General features: G+C 40.3%; 1 protein-coding gene across 1 annotated transcript in view; it reads right to left on the minus strand.

Annotated features, from left to right (window-relative positions):
- LOC102212483 (formin-2) overlaps window positions 1-19195 on the minus strand; it is a 61340-nt gene extending 42145 nt beyond the window's left edge. Inside the window, exons 1-7 of the mRNA XM_005749531.2 lie at window positions 17256-19195; window positions 15091-15341; window positions 12271-12449; window positions 10638-10788; window positions 7059-7108; window positions 4185-5212; window positions 3514-3658 (exon numbers count right to left, since the gene is read on the minus strand). Coding sequence (XP_005749588.1) covers window positions 3514-3658; window positions 4185-5212; window positions 7059-7108; window positions 10638-10788; window positions 12271-12449; window positions 15091-15341; window positions 17256-18856 — 3405 coding nt within the window. The 5' untranslated portion in view covers window positions 18857-19195. The remainder of the gene's footprint in view (window positions 1-3513; window positions 3659-4184; window positions 5213-7058; window positions 7109-10637; window positions 10789-12270; window positions 12450-15090; window positions 15342-17255) is intronic.
- Window positions 19196-20820: the final 1625 nt, after the last annotated feature.

Below are 20820 nucleotides of genomic sequence, written 5' to 3' on the forward strand. Positions count from 1 at the left end.
AGTCCGACACTGGTCTCTCAATCTCCCGTTGGAGAGCCGTGAGCTTCTCCGAGATGTTATCCATTTTTTGCTCAGAGATCTTAGTCTGAGTGCTCACGCTAGCCTCAAGCTTCTCCAAGATCTTATCCGGGCTGCGTTTAATGAGCCCATTTTGAGAAGCCACGACTCGTCCGATCGCTTCAGTCACAGCGGGCAGCCTTGTGGGCTTTTGAACAGCCCATTCCGCTTTCTTTAATCTTCGATAAGCCAGGGCCAAGCCAGCTCCAATCAGCAAGAACCCTGTTATCATGATTCCGAAAAGGTAGATGTCTTCAATGTCCTCGATTGACAGTCCCGCCAGGCACACGTCCCTCCAGTTATGCCACCTGCCCATCGTGTATCAGGCAGGGGACGTCCCTCCAGGACACTCAGGCTCACCCGAGCCCCGGCTTCTCGTTGAGAAGAGTGTGTCAATTGCATTCAGGGACCAGTTGATCAAATCCATAATTCCTCTTTTAGGTTTTAGAGAACAGACTGTGAGAGTGTTTCAGGGCAACAGTAGAAAAGTAGGTGAGGCTAGACAAGGACACGAGAAGCCGGGAAAGGGAGAGGAGGAGAAAAGTGCGACCGCCTTCATCGAGAGACAGAGAAAGAGGGACTTCTGGATGTCAGCCACTTCCTCTATCTGCAGCTCGGACGTCACCCAGACAAGGTCTGCATCAGGTGTTGAGGAACCAGGACATACTGATGAAAAGTGAAACAAGACAGCATAAGTGGGCAAGAGATGAAAATAGTGTACTGTTGGAATATCATCATGACTCCCACCCGAGGTTGGGTACCAAGCGCCAAGTGCGATGGAATAAGGATCAATGAGTGCAAGAAGAACTGACCTGAAAGATAAGATCCCTACCCTGCTGGGATAATAAGCTGGCCAAAGGAGGAGATAGAATCCACTGACATTAAGACAAAGAAGCTCCTGACCATGCTTGGAGGATTTCACCCCAAGTCCAGCACCCTGAGGCTGTATGTTAAGTAGAAGGAAGGAGGCTGGGGACTAGTGAGGGTCAGCACCACGGTCCAGGATGAAACAAAGAACACGAGTACATCAGGAAGATGGCCACAACCAACCACGTGCTCAGTGAATACCTTAGGCAGCAGAAACCCAAGAAAGAAGATGAGCAAGAGGAGGAACCATCAATGAAGGACAGGCCCCTGCACGGTATGTACCACCGGCAGTCGCTGACATCCAGAACCAGTGGCTGGACTGAAAGAAAGCACAGAGGCACTAACCATGGCAGCACAGGAACAAGCTCTAAGTAAAAGATCCATAAAGGCTGGGGTCCATCACACCAGGCAAGATACCAGGTGCAGGCTGTGGAAATAAGCCCCTGAGAGAATCCAGCAGATAACAACAGCAGGGGACAGTAGAATGTCATAACCAAGTGACTGGCACAAATTACACATGGCCACACTGAATATGGCCTGCAAGCACTAAGGTCAAAATGGGACACGGGACAAAATCACCAAGCTAAGAAACTGTGAGTGTGTGTGTGTCTAAAAACGATTTGCCGGGAGTCTGCTGTTCTCGCCGGCTCTAGTGACCCTTGACCTCCCAGCTAGCTACCGAGCTGGTGGGTAACAGACGTCTCCGAAAACGTTGGAGCACTTTTGCAAATATGTGATGTCTTGATAAACCAAACAGATATTTGAAGTTTGCACAGCTACATTCTCACCTGAAAATATGTTAAAGTTTATTTTGTGACCCAGAAACAGTAATAAGAGTAATATTAAAACTAAGTAGCTGCCACCATTGTTGGAAACTGGACTTGGCCAGGCTGCACTATGAATTCTGGGATAGGTTGGGCCACGAAGGATACACCCGACCCATCCTTCAAATCCAGGGAAAGGAAGGATGCATTTGTCGGCCACATTTGGAGCAACCTTCTAATTAGGACTGCCTTCGTTGCCTGGCTGTGACATAATCAGCCTTCAAATGTGGCCTCCGAAGGATGCAACCTAGGTTTTGGGACATAGCTGTTGTTTCAGAGTTTTACGTTAACTGGTTAGGTTTGTTTACATTTGGCTTCCAGATGCTGCACAGATTCAGAATTTTTTTACCACCACTCAACACCACTGATCAGCACAATAGAATCTAGACTTTACTTTTGTATATTCTGTTCACTCTGTCAGCTGTTTAATGACTGCTGCTGATTTACGAAACATGCCCACATTATTCTGTGATAGTAACAGTTTAACGTGGGCAGCTGCCTGCTCAATATAATGTAACATTGCTGCAATATTCTCCACAAAACAAGCAAATATACTTTGTTTCCTTAGCTCACAGCTTCTGGACATTGTGTTTAACCTCAGATCGACTTATCTGAATAAAAATTGACAAATGGAAATGCCTTAAAAGGAGTTAAGTGTTAAGTCAGAATTTTTGTACTGTGTACCCTGCCTCCATCTGACAGCAGCACCCTGTTCCGCTTTAAGTGGAATTTATGGTCGGGAAGAGAGAGCATGTTTGCTCTCTGCTCCACTCCAGGGCCTGCCCATTTACCAGCAGTGAGCTCTGTTGTCAGACAGAGGCAGTGTACACGGTATGTTTTTCAGCTAATGACTGTGTGAAAGATAATATAGATATAAACATTTTCTACACTCATTGGTTGCAACCATTGTCCGTGAGCCAACCGCAAAGGGCAACAAAGTTATAACATCCAAAGAGCTGAAGTGAAAACAAGTGTTTAAAAAAAGAAAAGTGTGCACTCCAGCCAAGGTCTGTGCTTTTCATGATTTTTTTTTTGAGCTTTCCCTGTTCCCAGTGAACTCTGCTATTGCTCCCCTTTCTATTCTGGCCCACTTGTCAACCAATCAAATTTTGGCTGTCGCATACATCATCCGATTCCAACTGTGGTTACTTTTTAGAAATAAAAGACAAAATTTGATTTTAGTACTTTAAAATAGTATTTTGTTAATACTGATACTTCAATATCTTGATGCTGAAATCTTAGTTGGGCCAACAGTGTAGTGACAACAAGAGCTGTGGACTATAATGTACATTAGGGGTTAAAGTGAGCCAAATATTGGATCTGGTGCATTTATGTTACATTATATCAAGGATAGCAGACATTAGTTTAAATTCAAGGTGATAATGCTGATCAGATTCAGTCACTTTGTTCTACCTTTTATAGTTGCTGATGGGGTGGAAATCAGCCATATAACTCTCTGTTTAAAACCTAATGAATTCACTAGGCAACACAGGTCATTAAATCCCCTTACAAATATGTGACCTAACAGGATTTCTAAGATGTACAAATTGTAGAACACAGTGTAAACTATGAAGTGATAAGATAGTTTCAAATTTAGTGAAATACAATGTTTTTGTTGTTTTTTTTAAGATGCATTTCAAAAACACTATAATATGGCTTAAGTGAGTTATTGCATGTTTCTGGATTATGTACGTTTAGATTTATCTGAAGACGAGGGAGCACGTTTTTCAGCTCAGAGGATTTAAAATGTAATTAAACACAACACCTGTTTAGCCTTGGATTTGGTTATGGTGTCAGACAGTGGCTGCTTCTTCTCCTTCACGGCTGTTTTCGAGAACAATTCCACAAACTCTTGAAAGTCTACGTTGGGCTCCTCAATTGTTTCCCACACAAGTGAAGATGACATGTCCCTGAGAAACACAAAACAGCACCACTCATTATGTCAATGAAGCACTTTGTTTGATGTGTTTTGAACAGTGAAATATAAAGCAAGAACACTGTTGTGAGCATTTTGATCATGAAATAGTGAGTCATGATCCGGGAATACAGAAGTTGTGCTTGATCACAGGCTTGGTCATGTAGTAACAGGGTTGTCACAATAACTTTGTTGATAGCATATGTGCAGTTGAAAATTAACTCTTTATACTATGTCAATATAGCGCATAGCTTTGGTCTTTTCATGAGTTGGCAATTAAAACACCATCATCATCATATTGTTGAGATAATGATGTCTAAGAATGTCTTTACCAGAATTAAAAAAAAACCCAAAACATAATGATAATGTATCATAATGATTTTTTCATCATTATAACACAGTTAGACCCATAAGTATTTGGACAATTGACCATTTCTTTGTAATTCTGCCTGGGTATAGCAATCAACATGTATTAATGTCACAAAACATATGGACCTAAATGTACATGTTACTTTCTTTACTTCTTGGTGTGGAGCTGGATCCTGGTCCAATAGAGAGGCTTCATGGGTCTTGGTGGCTCTAACAAGGCCTTTCTGGGTGGTTTCTCCTGTGTCAGACCCAGAGAATATAAGCCCAGTGGCAGTGGAGGAGGCAGGGAGCCAAGAGCTCCTGGAAGAGCTGGGGGAACACAGATGTTTCCTGGTGGAGGTGGAGGAGGCGGAGGAGGAGGCACACAAGCTTGAGGTGGAGGTGGGCCTTTAACTCCTGGTAATGGAGGAGGAGGAGGAGGGGGAGGCACACAGGCTTCAGTTGGAGGTGGGCCTTTAACTCCTGGTAATGGAGGAGGAGGAGGGGGAGGAGGTGGAACCATGCCACAAGTAAGGGGTGGGACTAGGGCAGGAGGAGGAGGAGGAGGAGGAGGTGGGGGTGCAGCAAGACCATGAGGGAGAGGTGGAGGTAAGGGAGGAGGTGGGGGTGGAGCCAGACAACCAGGGAGAGGTGGAGGAACTCCTAAACCTGGTGGAAGAGGGGGTGGAGGAGGTGGAGGAGGTGGGACTATTTCTGGTAATGGTGGAGGAGGAGGTGCTACAGTCTGCCCTGAATAAGGAGGGCAGACTCCACTTTCACTTCCCCCTAGAAGTGGGGGTGGAGGAGCAGGAGGCTGTAGCTGACACGAACACAGGTACCCATCATGACTGGGGGGAGGCTCCAGGAATCTGTCGACTCTGTCTGGCTCACTACAAGGCACTTTGAACTTTGAACTGTCATCCATTGGTGATGTCTGCACAGACTTTGCCTCCAAGCCTCCAACAGAGAAGGCCTCAGTCTGAAGATGAGCATCGCACACACCCCTTAGTAGGTCCTCCTCTCCTCCACATTCCCTGTCTGTGGTGGAGGTGGTGACTTTCATACTGTCCTTGTCCACCAGAGGGGGCAGTCGCTCCAGCTCAGCAATCTTAGTCCTGAGATCTTCTATGGTTTGTTCCAGTTGCTGGATGACATTAACATGTTTTTCCTTCAGTTTTATTGAAGGAAAAACACATTCTTCCTGTAGAAAATGCAAAACCATGAGTTATTCCAGAATTTAAAAAAAAAAATCATTAGTAAAACTAAAATTAGTATGGATTTTCTTTCATATTTATTACATATAAAGTGAAATAGTTAATGACTTTTTTATTGTAATTTTTATTTAATTGTTGTTCATAGGCTTAAAATGGGGGTGACTGTAGCTCAGGAGGTAGAGCATGTCATTTATTGATCAAAAGGTTGGTGGTTCGATCACTGGCTGCCAAATATCCTTGGGCAAGGTACTAACCCCAGTTGCTCTCCGATGCATTCATCAGAGACTGAATGTTTATGAATGTTAGGTAAAAACATTGAAGAAAGTTAATGTGGCATGTTGTATAAAGTACTTTGAGTGCTCCCAAAGAGTAGAAAACATGAATAAGTCCATTTACCTATTTTAAATCTGGCATATAGTGTATGAAAATCCAACATTTCAAATTATTAAAATAATTCCTACAGGCAATCAAAAAAGTATTTACTGTACGATGCAAAGTTTTTGTTTTATAAGCCACCATCAAAATTAAAACAAGAAAAGGTTTAAATGTTTAACTTATATGTAATGCATATAGAGGTTATTAAAGTTTACCTTTAGTATAACATTTTTTTAACACTTAAACAACTTATTACATAGTAAGATATAGGGGAAGCCAGGAATCGAACCACCAACCTTCCGATCAGTAGATGACCTGAGCTACAGCCACCCCAAGTGGACATGACTTTGATTTTTACTGCACTAAAGAACGAGAGATGGTAAAGTTGAAAGGGCATCCAGGACAGAAACAGCAGCAAATTGCTGCTCTTGGCAATCAGCTACACAGAGAGCATTTTAACAGTAAGCTGGCCAGAGGGCAAGTTAATGCCAAGCTTCTTTTTTTAAACAAGGTTTTAGTGAAATATCTTTGTGAGAGCATCAAAGACATTATTCTAATATGCATTTTATTTTGGATATGTGTATATAAGCCCCAGATATTTGGATAACCTGGGCATATTTTTGCCGTCTGGTATTTGAAATTTTTTTCTCTTCATGAAGTTAAGTTTGTTATTGTGTGGGCTTCACTGCATATTTTTTGCCCCATTAATATCCCATTATTATCACCTCCATTTCCTCTGACAAGTACATTTTCAAGATGTACTTTGAAGTACTTGATGTACTTGTCAATTAAATTTAATTCCATAGCGTTTTTCCATTCTTCATGTCTTGTGAAAAAACTTTCTTAATTATGAAAAAACAGAAGTCTGCATTGCTGAATTTGAACTCTTTTAACTGTTCAAATGATTTAATGCTTTTATTGTCATGAAACTGGTATAATGTATTGTTTGAACATGGTTATCGAACCCCATTTAGTTAATTATGTCTTAGTCAATCACTTATTAACATGATCAAGTAAACCATGATTAACTAAACAGGGTTTAGATAATTTATGTCTCTCACACTGCACCACATTGAAAAAAACGTACAATCCAAATCTCTTTGCATGTGTTTCGTTGTACATATACAATGACAATAAAGGGTTATTCTATTCTATTCTATTCTATTCTATTCTATTCTATTCTATATGTGACAGTATATGCATTACATTATGACACTGTAAAACATTTACTTTTACGTACTTTGTGACGATCTTAATTGCGTGTTATTTTTTATATTATGACCATAGTAATGGCATTGATGTTTTTAAGCTCAAATTTGTAATGCTCTCTAAATTCTCTTAGAGCTGTTCTTGCATTACTTATAAACCAAAACTAATTTTGGATCATGTTGGAGTTGGAAAATCAAACAGCGTAGCCTTTAGTTCTTAATTTGAAAGAAAGAAAGAAAAGTGACTGACCTCTTTGTTTACATGTTGCTGCCTCAAACCCATGATATCTGCATGGAGCTCTGGACAAACAAACACACATAGGTCAGTGCAATACACAACAGAGGCAACCTAAGAACAAATGTGTCCAAATATCTATGGATCTAATTATATCTGTTTGAGTCAATCAGCTGCATGTTATTTATTTTTGTACAATAGCGATATAATACCAGTATTTTGTTTGTTTGTTAACTGCTTTTATTAGTTTTTATTTATATGTGCATTTTGGAGCATTTTCATTTAATCAGTTTATCTTTCATTCAGTTTAGTTAAATTCTAATATTTTATTAGTCTGTTAATTGCCGCTAAGTACAAAGCAGTATCTGTTTCTGTGAATACAATTTGACAACGACGTTTGTTAGCATTAAAACCTAAAAGTTTGAAAATGCAGTAAATCAAGAAACTTGTGCAGGACAACCAGAATACACCTGACAGCAACTCTGAATCCTTTTTTAATCATTGGATTTCATATTCTACCAGCATGTCTTGAGTTTTCAAACATTACAAACATTTTTCAGAATGACATTGCCTGAGCTCTTTTCCTGGCGTAACTCTTCAAGTTTCACCAAAGCAGGTCATCTGCCTCCATTTCTCGCCATCTCTAGTATTCTGTTTTGTTACACAAATCCTTCACATTTTCTTCATATCTTTTTTCACTATATCCATGAATCTTCTCTGTGATCTTTCTCTTTTCCTTCTGCTTGACAGCTCCATATTTATACATATGCATTTATGCATCCTTTAGTGATTCTTCTAGTGATTCTCATTCCTCTTCTCTCCAGAGCATTTTCCCACCTCTCCACGCTCTCTTACACCTGCTCTCAAATCTCACTACAGATCAGAAGTAAGTAAAGTTTATTTTTATTAAGTGTTTTTCCGTATACAGGCAATCACAAAACGCTGTACACAAAGGCTAAAATAACCAAAATGTTTGGCACCAAAATACACAATATAGACAATACAAAAGTTTAAGATTAAAAAATTGTCAATCAACAGAAGGCTTGTTTAAACAGATTTTTTTTGACTGCTCTTTAAAAGATTCCACAGAGTCAACCAAACGTAGCTGTGGTGGTAGACTGTTCCACAGCCTCCACACACTGATGAGCCCCTTTTGTCTTCAGTCATGTTCGGGGAACAAACTCTGTGAGCAGAGACAACAAGCAGCTTGGCCATAAATGGGGCTTGGCCATTTAGTGATCTGTATGTTCAAACAAGGATTTGAAAACACATTCTAAAATCTATTGAGAGCCAATGTAAAGAATATAAAATAGAAATAATGTGAGCACTCTTGCTAGAAGGTGTAAGCAGTCTGGCCGCTGCATTTCGTATAGCTTGTAGGCGAGAAAGAGATGATTTGTCCAAATAAACAGGGCGTTACCATAATTTAAACACAACACAAATGCATGAATAATTTTTTTCCAGTTCAGCTGAGGAGACCATTTTTCACAGTTTAGAATTTTTTCTTAAATAAAAGAAACAGGAACGAGACAGAGATTTGACATGTGAGTCAAGGCCCTGAGAAGAATCTAATATTACTCCAAGATCTCGAATGTTTGGCTTAGCAGAAGGACAGAAAGAAGCAAGAACCTGACTGGTTTTAGAATGTAGTTCAAGAGGAGCTGTGATCATGGTCTCAGTCTTGTTTGTGTTTAAAACAAGGTAACTGCTAGAAAGCCCAGTAGAAACCTGAGTTAAGCACTGGACTAGGTTGGAAAACCTATCCAGCTGATGAGGCTTAAAGGAGACACGCAGCTGAATGCCATCGGCATAGAAATGATAAGAAATGTCACTAAAAGATTGAATAAAGCCAGCTAAAGGAAGCATGTAGAAAGAAAATAATGATGGACCCAAAACTGAACCCTGTGGAACCCCGCAGGTTAAGGGGGCAATGTCAGAGGAGAAGCTGTCAGTCCTAGCAGAAAAGGTCCTGTCTGATAAGAAGGAAAAAAAAAACAGTCTAAGGCACAGCCAGTTATACCCGCCAAAATCTTCAGCCTGTTAAGTAGCTGATCGATGGTATCGAAGGCTGAGATTCCCTGCATCAGAAGCCATTAATAGATCATTATAGACCCTTAAGAGAGCAGTCTCAGTGGAGTGCTGCTTTTGAAAGTCAGACTGAAAAGGGTAAGCAGTCTGTAATCTGCATAGTAAGGACCTGAACTGATTTTCTGCAATTTATTCTAGTAATTTGCTTATAAATGGTCATTTTAAATAGGCCGATAATAGTAGAGCTGGGATCTAGATTCTGTTTTTTCAATAGAGGAGTTACCTCGGCATGTTTAATATGTCTAAGGAGCATCATGAGGATTTCATTTTACCTACAGTATTACTGTAATTAAGTCATTGAGTCTGATTGGAGAAAAATAAGTAAATGACCCAGACACTAAGGGCCATCTTCATAAGGGAAGGCACTTAAGGAGAATTTGGATCTCGAGTCCATCACCTTATTTACAAAGTGATTGAGAAACGTGTCTTGATGCATTCTCAGTCATCCAGGTAAGTAAATCTCCAAAAATTGATCCTGTTCATCTGGACGTTTCTCCCACTGAAAACGCTACGTCCAGATGAACAGAATCAACTTTTGGAGACTGAGAAAAGTATCATCAGAAAGTAACACAGCATGCTGAGATGGAGGAGAAACAATACTATTAATAGTCTCAAATAGTACTTGGATTATTCTTATAATGATTTATACGTTTATTGAAATAAGAGGATCTAGCCTCTTTCACTGACTCATTATATAAGTAAAGAAGTTCTTTGAAGTGTTCACGATGAACAATCAGACCAGTGGACCAGTGAATAAACACAGTGGACCGGACGGTCTGCTTTTCGGCAGGAACGTCAAAGACCACACGTTTGATCATTTAACCAAGGTGTGCAGGAACTAACAGAGCAATGCCTAGTTTTGAAAGGAGCAACCTGACTGAGAATGACAAGTTATTGGTCAGTCAAAGAGTTAAGAAGGAGCTTGACATTGTCAGAAGAAGTTTTACAATTAAAAAGGGAAGAAAACTTAGAAATCATAGCGTCATCAATAAAGTGCCTGCGCTCAACAAAACCTTGGGGAAGAGACTCAAATGTCCAACCTCACATACTTTTCTGCCACTCTTGGCTTACATCATATTCTTACATCATAATCATCTTCTGAGTAATAGCTTTTGTGAAGCAAAAAGCCAGAAATGAATAAACACGAAGAAAGTGTAAAATGTTTATATGCATTTTTATATAAGCGAGATGACAAGATTGGTATCTTTCACATGTTTGTGTGTTAGCCTACCAAATCATAAAGATTGTAAAACAATCAAAAGTGTAAAGCTTACTTCGCAAAAAGTAAGAGTAAGAGTTTTTAAAAACTGTAATATACAGAATTCAATCCAGCTGTAACAAAAGGGTTAGTTTGTTTCAGTGTTTGGTATAACCTTATGGTAATAATGTGTTTTTGTTTGTTTATATAGAGCCAGGACCACAGAATAAACACTGTATCAGTTTTAGGGCATGCACAAACCACCAACAAGAACTACAGATTAGACTACAGAGCAGTGCTATTCTTACCTGATTGTGCAGGTTGAAGTCCATTCCTGTTATCTCCACCTGGTTTGGCTTGAGGCCAAGGGCCTTTAATCTGAATTGGTTGTTTCCCCTCACAGAGATCCAAAGAGTGTGGTGGCTGGTTGACAGCTGCCCATGTGTAAAGCTGGTCGTGCTAAGTAAACATTTTTTTTTTAAAAACAGTTACAGTTGCACTTATCCTCATTTCACAAATAAATCTCCACATTTGGAAATGTCAATCATAAATACTGGTTTTTAGAGAGCTGTGCAACTCCAGTCTTGTGTACAAAGTCCAGTCAAACAGCAGTCACAGTTACAGCTTAGAAATCACAAAATTTGTTTTCCTTTTCTTGTTCATGAGTTGATCCTGTGTGGAACACTTAGTACCTTTGTGCATTATGCTTTCTGTTTATTCTTAAAACATGTTTGCTTGTTCATATTAAAGCCAGTATTACTGGTGACCCTAATTGTAAGGACAACAACAAGTCCAGCTTAACTAACTCATCATTTGCTATATAGTATACTTAGTACAGACAGTACAGTTTTCTTAAAAATCACAAATTTTACACGCTCTTCAGTACCATTTCATTAAAAGTAACGTTTTGCAGCTGTTTTCATTGAGTTTGACCATTTCTATGCCAGAAGTCAGTGCAGCTGGATGAACTTTGTCTCTGTTTTTAATCAGCGAAAATCACTGAGCACAGACGATTCAAACAAGAGGCTGTTCTTCATTTCTTTCGCATTCCCTTTAATACAGTTAAAAAATATTCAGGTTGAATAAACAACAGTGGCACAGTCTCTATGCTATTCATCAAATATGCAGGTGCATCAGGTTGCCTTTGTACTTGTTAATGTTGTTGGCATCAGCTACACAATGGACCTAGAGCCAGCACAACAGAGCCAGCAGTGCACGGGCAGGAATGCATTTCTTACTTGGAAATTCCGACACCACTTAAAGAAGCAAGGAATGGGCGGAATCTGACCCTTCAATGCAAACTCTGTTTGCCAGCAACCAAGCTGCTCTCAAAAGAACCCAACCTTAACAAACACCTGGAAGTAATTTCTTTTTAAAAACTAACGTTAGCCTACTGCAAATACCTTGTTTTAGTTGTGGTAGCTACCTGGGTTATGTGTCACTTCAGTGTCTTCCATGTACTATTGCTGTGTGATTTATTACTATTACTGAAGGCTACTCACCACCGAGCTAACACTGTTAGCTGGCATTACCTGAGGTTAGTTCATAGACTGCAGACCGTTAGACTTGATGAATAGCATTAACAACCTGCTAGCTGCAAATTGTCATGTGCAGTTCAGTAATAGTAATAAATCACACAGCAATAGTACATTCATGTGAGAAGCATGACAATATATTAAGCAATCCAAAGTATTCAGAATACGTTACTCTCATTGGGTAACCCAACAGAATACGTTACAAACTACATTTTGGGGCATTTATTCTGTGATATGTAGTGGAATACAAGTTTAAAGTAACCTTCCCAACATTGTCTATCATTTAATATAATGATAGTGCCAACATATGCCCTTTTTCATCTGAAATAGCCTCCCATAAAATATGACAATGAAAAGAATTCACTGCTAACATGAGAAGATAGGGGTGTGGTGTAAAACTACATACATCGAACTTGGGTGATGCGGTGGAGGTGATGTGGGTAGTGCTTCCCCCCAGCTGTTCTCTGAAGCAGTCTGTGAATGGCAGCAGGAGGCCCATTGCTAAGATCCTAGAGCAGAGCCTCTCAGCCTCCTCTGGCTCATCCGCTTGCTGTTGCAAGAACAGCTTCTCCAGAAGAGTTCGACCTGGACATCAGGGAGAAAACAGAAAAACAGAATTTTTTGTGGGACGTACAGTGGCACAAAGGTTCGTATCAGGCTACCATAATGTGCACTGGCTACCTACTCCTTCTAATCCTTAGGATGGGAGAAAGGCAGAGATGGATCAAAAGGGATATTTTAACTGAAACTGTTCACTGATCAATTGTGTACAACTCCCGGCAAAAATCGCCATATTTGTCGGATGGTCTTTCAGTTTTGTTTTGTTTTGTTTTTTTACTTTATTTTTGTTATATAGCAGAATATTTAGATTTTTGTGACGTGTACCTCACAAACTTTTGTATATAACAGGATATTTTCCAGATTAAGTCGAAGAAAAATATGTATTCACTTACTGTTCAGCAAAAAAGTGGAATTATCATTTAAAAAAATCACAATTATTATGATACCTTTTCCACCTCCTGGCTCAGCTTTTTCACTAATAAAACCAACCTGGTTCCACGTTTCTCAGCTAGTAGCTGACATCAGCTTTGCTGCGTGGAGCTTTGTCATGGAGTCTTCGCTTCACCTTCTTTTAAAAGATATGTGTTTTTTAAAGAAGTGGTTTGACACTCTCATCGACAAAATCTATTATTATCCTGAAAAATGACATCATCATCACCAAACCCATGTTCTGAATTTACTGATGTGATGACAGCATAATTTTGACTAGCGCATATTGTGACTCAACAATGGCACTCAGCAGTCTACTTTTCCTTTGAATTTTTTGAATGTGAATATAATTTTATTCAGTGTAATTCTTACAGATCTGTCACAAACACTGACATCTCTGTCTACACATTCTTGTTTGGATGGTTTGTGGGGTTGTTTGTGGACTTTCTATTTTCTTTGAGTTTTCTCTCCTGGTGCTTTGAGATCTTCCATCTAGCCAAACATTTTCCTTTTACAATGTCTGTTGTTTGTTTCCATCCATCCATTGATATTCTTCTGTTTACACAATTAAGGGTTGTGGGAAACTGGACAGCTCACCAGTCTGTCACAAACATGTTTTGTATTGTGAACCAGAATGACGTTTTTCACATTTTAGTATGAGGCTGCCATATTAAAGCAAAGTACCTTCATGTACCACAACTGCTACAGCACCTTACTGAGGTTCCAGCTAGACATTACCCACTATGTCCAATGGTCCTGAGTCGTTGCCCAGATGCTGCTGATGTTTTGGACTTTGTAGTTTTTTGATTCATTGCTGAGTTTTTACCTTTTTTTTACCATATATTTTCCTTAGTGCAGTTAGTCTTGTTTTCACTTTCTGGTTGTGATTAGTTTATTTCTTGTTCTGTCTTTATTTGTGAGTTATCCTATATTAAGTTGTGTCTGTGTTTCCCTGTTTGGTTATCACATATCACTCCCTGTTTTATTTGGATAGTTATTTTTACCTTTTGCCTTGCTTTTAGTTTTACTTCACCCTTGTCTCATCTTCTGATTCAGTGTGTCTTGTTTTCTCTAGCTGTTTCCACTGCCTTATAGAGGTGGGAATCACCAGATACCCCATCATCTGATAAGATACAATACCACTGCATTACAATCAGTGTATTACAATAACATATGTAAATGGTAAATGACCTGCATTTGTATAGCGCTTTTCTAGTCATTAAGGACCCCAAAGCGCTTTACACTACATTCAGTCATCTACACATTCACACACAGGTAATGGCAGCTACATTGTAGCCACAGCTGCCCTGGGGCGCACTGACAGAGGCAAGGCTGCCGGACACTGGCACCACCGGGCCCTCTGACCACCACCAGTAGGCAAACATGGGGTTAGTATCTTGCCCAAGGATATTTGGCATGCAGCTAGGAGGCAGCCTGGGATCGAACCACTGACCTTCTGATTAGTGGCTGACCTGCTCTGCCACCTGAGCTACAGCCATGTATTGTGGGATGTCAACCTATTATGTCTTCACAGTTAAGCATTCTCAATATCAGTTTTATCCAGTAATATAAAGTGGCATGCCAGCACTGTCAGTAAAGCCTGAATAAATGTTGCTAGAATATGAAGTCAGTCTGCTCTCCAAAAGTTGATCCTGTTCATCTGGACGTAGCGTTTTGGGGAAACCTGCAGTCAGCTGAGACTGAAGAAGTCACCTGGATGAGTGATGAAACGTTTCTCCCACAAAACGCTACGTCCAGATGAACACAATCAACTTTTGGAGATTTACTTTCCTGGATGATTGAGAATGCATCAAGATCTGATTTGCCAGTCATGAGATGTATTTATCTCAGAACTGCCACTGAAAATTTGGTTATGATTTGCCTGTCAGATTTGATCCAAATGTAGCCCAATAAGGAGTCTGTTTGCTTCATAATATTGCCATAAAGTTCCCAGTTGCATCAGCAGCACCTCACTAGCACAAGCAGCAAGCAGAGCCATCTGGCCTTTACTGATGTCAAACAGCTTGACAGAAGTTCATATAGAGTTTTTTTTAAACTCTTTAAATATTCCCAGAGTGATATGGGGACCTGATATAGGACCTTGCATATAGTATTAACCCTTTTGACTAAGTAACAAAGTTAAATAATTCCTGCTTACACCCACACATGTCCAGACACAGTTTTAAAAATGAAACTGATCTCCAAAAACTAATTTCTAACCCTGTTTAATACTCACCTGTAAAGACATCCTGAAAACCACAAGTAGATACTTGTCCACATGAAAATCTTCTCGTTCCACAGATGGGCTGGCTGCCTCCTCCTGTGTGGCCCCCCAAATATTCTCCTGAGCTCAGTAAGCCGCCTCCATCTTCCTCCTTGCCTCTCAATCGCCTGTCTAGTTCCTCTGTCCAGTCAGCTGAGCGACTCAAAGGGCTAGCAAGGCTTCTGGAGCGTTTTCTGCGCACCTGCCAACCTTCAGCCATCATCCTGTAACATTTATGTTCCCGGTTAGCTTAGCTTTGCAAGTGCATTTCTTGCAATGTGTTTACAGTTAGTTTTACTTTTCCACAGTTTTCTGATTTCTTCCATTTTAGGCAAACTGACAGAGGCTTCATCCTCTCCATAGATAAAGTGCTCAACTAAACATTAAAACGCACGTTTACAGCTTAGTACAAAAGCGTTTAGCCTCTGTGGACCATTTCCTTCTTGTAGACACAGTGAGATCATCCAAAATATCACAGAAAGATGATTTGCATCCAATAATCAGTGAACACATTAAACTACTGTATTACTTCACAATCGTTTGTTGAGAAAAATGTTATTACAGAAACACTCAGATGTTTGTGTAATAATGTAATGTTCATCTTGAGTTTAGCCATGAGTTCAGGAAATGACATGAAATTCTTACATATGTCAGTAACAACACATCCAATCTATACATGTAAAGAGAAATCAAACCATGGAGTTCCATAAATTATCTGCAATACTGAAAAATGACCCAAAGAAAAACTATTAAATACATGAAGAAAGAGAGTGTGGAAAAAGAAGGTCATTACACCAGCTAAACTCTATGAGTGATTAAAAAGCAAGTCTGCCACTTAGTGCAAATTAATACGAGTGAGTTAGATCCAGACTAGACAGTGGAGTGAAAAGAATCATCATAAGAGTTCTCCAAGTGCCAAGCATCACTTGTGGAGCGCTATGGTGCAATTGTTTTAGAAAACAATAAGCAATGCACTCAACTGCCATGACAGGCATTGCTCACCATGCAAGACTCAATTACTGAAGAAAAAGCATGTTTAAGCACATTTAAAGTTTGCTTAACAACATTTAGACGAGTGGAATACTGGGAGAACTCTTTAGATGCCATAATACACAACATGTTTGAGGGTCAAATATGCTGCATATCACCCCAAAAAACCACCAACAGTGAAGTTTGGAGGGGGGAACATCATGGTGTGGGGCTGTTTTTCAGCATACCGCACTGGCACGTTTCATATAATTAAGGAAGGATGAATGGAAATATGTACCAAGATATTCTTGACCAAAACCTGTTGCCATCTACCAGGATAGTGAAGATGAAATGAGGGTGCACATTTCAACAAGACAGAGAAGAAAACAAGAAAACCAAACGTTTCAGAGAAAGAAAATAAAATGGCTAGAATCCTGCTGACCTGAATCCAACTGAAAAGAACTAAAGCTCTGAGTTCATAGAAGGGTCCCGTCGAGCACTCAAAATTTGAAGACTGTTTGTGTGGGCCGAAATCACACTTGAGCAATGAATTTCCTCCATGCAACTGTACAAAAGTCCTTGTTAGTGATGACAAAGTATTAAAACGTTTTCAGTGTGTTCAATACTTTTTTTCCTGAGTCATTTCTCATTATTATAAATACCCTAATTTATGCACAACTATGGTTTGATTTCATTGCATGTGTGAATTGGATGGGTTGTTACCAACATCTGGTGAGAATTTCATGTCAATAGCACCTTTAGAAATATATATTTTTTTAGAATACTGACGACGTATACAGTACTTATTTTAAACACTAAATACGACCTTGATCTAGTGGTTTGCTTACAGTCTAGCAGATCTCTCATTATTAATGCCTTTTACTACAAGAAAATTGCTCAGTGCCACTTTGCCACAAACCTATGTTTCTAAAACAATGAAAATAACAGCGAAAATGTTGAGATTATTCTTGAAAATAAGAGAAATTATGAAAACGAAAAGAATATAGTCTGTTTTAATCCACGTGGGGCTAAGATTTGAGTTTTTTGTATGTGCTAAATAGGCTAATCTTGTTAGATGTTACATTTTAAATTAGGTCTCATATGATCATTTTGACATTACAGTGCTTTAAAATTCTAGAACCAGTATCAGCCATGCAAACAACCAGTACCTGTGAAAGTTATGGTGAGCTCTGCGTGGGGAGAGGGGGCTATGAGATGGTGAGTGCCCGGGGGAACTGAGCTGTCTTGTAGTGGTTTTGATGTAGGACGGGAAGATGGGAGGGTAAGGTTTCACCACAGGACTAGAGCAGGTGGCGGGGTGGGCAGACTTGAGGAGGCGTTTGGCCAATGTGGGGCTCTCCTGAGGAAGTAGTGGGCTAAAGCAGGCGCTGCTCCTCCTAAACTGCTGGTTGGAGGGGGAAGCCTTGGTGCTGGTAGAGGGGCTGGGTTCAGAGTCAGCACTTAAGCAGTCCTCAAGAGACTCAGCGCTGGTACCTGAGCCTAAGTGAATCTCACCTTCTTCAAATACAGTTCTTGAACTCAGTCCCTCTAGTGGCTCAGGACTTCTATGGTTGTCGTCTGGCAGTGGAAGACTGAGATTAGCATCCATCTCAAGCTCCCTCACCTGCTCCTGCTGGGTTTCAGCACTTGCTCCCTCCTCTTCCCCTGTGATTTTCCCAGTGCTGTCAAATGTAAAATCGTGGAAACTGTTACCAACAGTTGTCATGGTCACCGGGCAGACTGTTGCCCCCCCTTCAGTAGCTATGGAAATATCTGTGTGAGGGCGCTGCTGAAGCAAAGCATGCTGGTCTTTTGTGCCTGTGGAAACACAAAGAGCAGCTTCTCTTTGCCCCTGCCCCTTTAGCTCCAGATGCCTGTCCTCATTCTTCTCAATAACCTTTGCGTTGAAGGGGCTATTCTGTGTGGGAAGTGGCTCGTTTTGCTTGACAGAGCCAATAATAGATCCTCCCTCCAGGAATGACAAGGCATCAGACCCCAGCTCTAATTCTGGGGTCAGGTCAAGCACCTCAGGAGGAGTTAATTTAACTACCCCATTACTCTGTTTCCTCCTATCCTTTCCTTCCCCCCAAATTAGATTCCTTCCTCCCCCTCCTTGTGTTTCCACAATTGAGGTAACCCCCCCATGCTGCTGTTGCTGGAGCCTTATAGCGAGCTGGATATCCGCGAGCAAATCCTCATGGTCAGCTGCTGAGTGGAAACTGTAGATATCAGTGTCTGATCCTGAGCTCCCTCCCTTCTGCCCTCCATCTTCTGCAGGAGAGTTTGCGGTCGATGCTTTCTGCTGCATCTCATGCTTCTCGTCTCTCTCATCTCCATCATCCCTTTTCCCCTGCCTCTTTCTCTTCTCAGGAAAGGCAGCCTCAGTGTCCGACTGCCCCAGCTCATCTGCAGACAGATCAGGTGTTTTTGTGCTGTCCAGCTCATCGTGCTGAGATGCTAAAACATCCTCTTTTGAGCCTTTCACTGATGAACACACGTCTCCTTTTCCTTTAAGGTTACCCTTTCGCTTCCGGATGGAGAAAACAGAAGACTTGGACTCTGATTTATTTTTATTTTTTAGTCCTGTGCCGTTCGTCACTCCCCTTCCTCCTGCACTGCCTGTTCCTTTACCTCCATGTTTACCATGGAGTTTCTTTCCTCCTTTTTTTACGTCCCCTCCTCCCTCTCTCCATCCTTCATCTAGCGATGGGTAGCTTCCGTTGCTTGATGCTGCTGCTGCTTTCTTTTGCTTTGTCTCTTGGTTACCCATGTTGATGGAGCAGGAAAGCTCGATGACTAGCTGCCGCTTCCTCAGGTCATGCCTAGAAGAGCTTCTAGGACAATATTTAGATGCTCAATTTCAAGCTTCTTGCCCAATTTGTGGATGCACGTCTGGTGAAGGAGGAGCCGCTGCTGCGGCTGCTGCTGCTATTGATGATTGTTCTTTTAAGCTCTCCTGTGTGACGATCTTCCTTGTTGTTTTCCGGTGACGAAGGCTCGCGTGGCAGTGATGTTGACACTGATGCAGAGTAGACATATGGCTCCCTCTTCTTCCACCCCTTTCTCACTCTGTGTTACCCTCCCCCTCATCTCCATCTGCTGAAAGGAATGACGCAGGCACTGTGTGCTCAGTAGAGTGCTTTTTTGTGAGGTAGACTGGGAGAAATGGAAAGACTGGGATGGAGGCACAAATCTTTCAGGACCTGGGAAGAATAAAGGTGCTGCTGGTAGCTCACACACTGTGCAGCTGGGAATAGGTTATAAGGGCCTTCATGTTGGTCTTTGAACTAAAAACCAACATGAAGGATAGATTTTTCTTAATAAAAAAACAGTTATTAAAATATCTGTCAGAAATAGTCAAAGCTGAATAAGATTACAGTTTAAAAGCTGAAATGGATCATATTCTGTGTGGTTCAAACCATATAAATATATTGTCTCATAGCAGTTAGCCCCACTAACTATAATGTCAATGTAAAAAAGAGCTTGCAAATGAAAAGGAAGATTGTGTTTAAAATGTGTAGTGGCAGAAAAAAAGGTTCTTTCATTCAGTTGATGAGCTGAACTGAGACTTTTAACTTACTATAACAGAAAAACTTGAAAATATAGAGACGACTCTGAAAGGACTTAATCAGATTTAAACCTGTGCATCTGTGAATACTTTCAGCCTCAAATGCACTTGAATTATCCATTCAAAGAGAGTTGTTCACAGTGGAAACACATAGGCTCTTTAATGACTCTTCTTTGTGAAACATCTTTAGCAAGCAAGCAATTTATTTATATAGCACTTTCAGAACAACACAGCTGAACACAAAGTGCTGTACACTTGGCATGCCACAAATGATACATGAATAAGTTTAAAAAAGGAGAGAGAGGTTTACTCAAAATAAATAAATAAAATAAATAAAAACTTAAAATAATACAATTAGCACAAAATAAAAAGTATGCAATGATAATTAGAATTAAAAACAATAAAATGAGCACAATAGATTAAGAACAATAAAATCAATAAAATCAGGGTCATACTACAGAAGCGTAGAGCTGCCACCCAGGCAAAAGAAAAATACAAGTGTATCACGTTATAACGTGAAAAGTTTATTGTTCTAACAAGATACTTTTCCTGTTTGTACAATATACTATCATGTTTGTACAATATACTTTTCACGTTTGAACAACATAATATCACGTTATTACAATATACATAATTATCACGTTCGTACAATATGAATATTATATTGTACGAACGTAAAAAAAATACCATTACAATAACATTTTTTATTGTAAGAACGTAAAACGTGTTGCGTTCGGAAACCCAAATCCATGGTAGTTGTGGAGAGCTCACGCTCTTCAGAACTGGCACTTAACTTTGAATGCCCTGCTTTCAACATGGACACAAACACTGATAGCCCACTTCTGAGATTTCTTCGGAATCGTGGTGTAACTGAGGACTGTCTCTTACGAATGCTACAAGAACACGTAAGCGCTCTCTTGAGGGGGAAACTTGTAAAACTCGCTTTTTACGAAGTTACAGCGTCTAAAAATATGACATATTGCTAAGTTAGCAACCACAGCGGTTTTCGCTTCTCTCGCTTTGACTGCGTAAGGACGTAACGGTAGGCTGCATTGGTGTGGATCTATATGGAATGGAGAATGTAAAACAAATTAACCCGCTGTATAAAACTGGGTCGTTGTATGACCACATGTTACTACTTAACCCGTATGCAGATTCCAGGTTTC

This window comes from Pundamilia nyererei, unplaced genomic scaffold, assembly GCF_000239375.1.
Source record: "Pundamilia nyererei isolate P.nyererei 1_Seehausen unplaced genomic scaffold, PunNye1.0 scaffold00248, whole genome shotgun sequence".
Classification (NCBI taxonomy): domain Eukaryota; kingdom Metazoa; phylum Chordata; class Actinopteri; order Cichliformes; family Cichlidae; genus Pundamilia; species Pundamilia nyererei.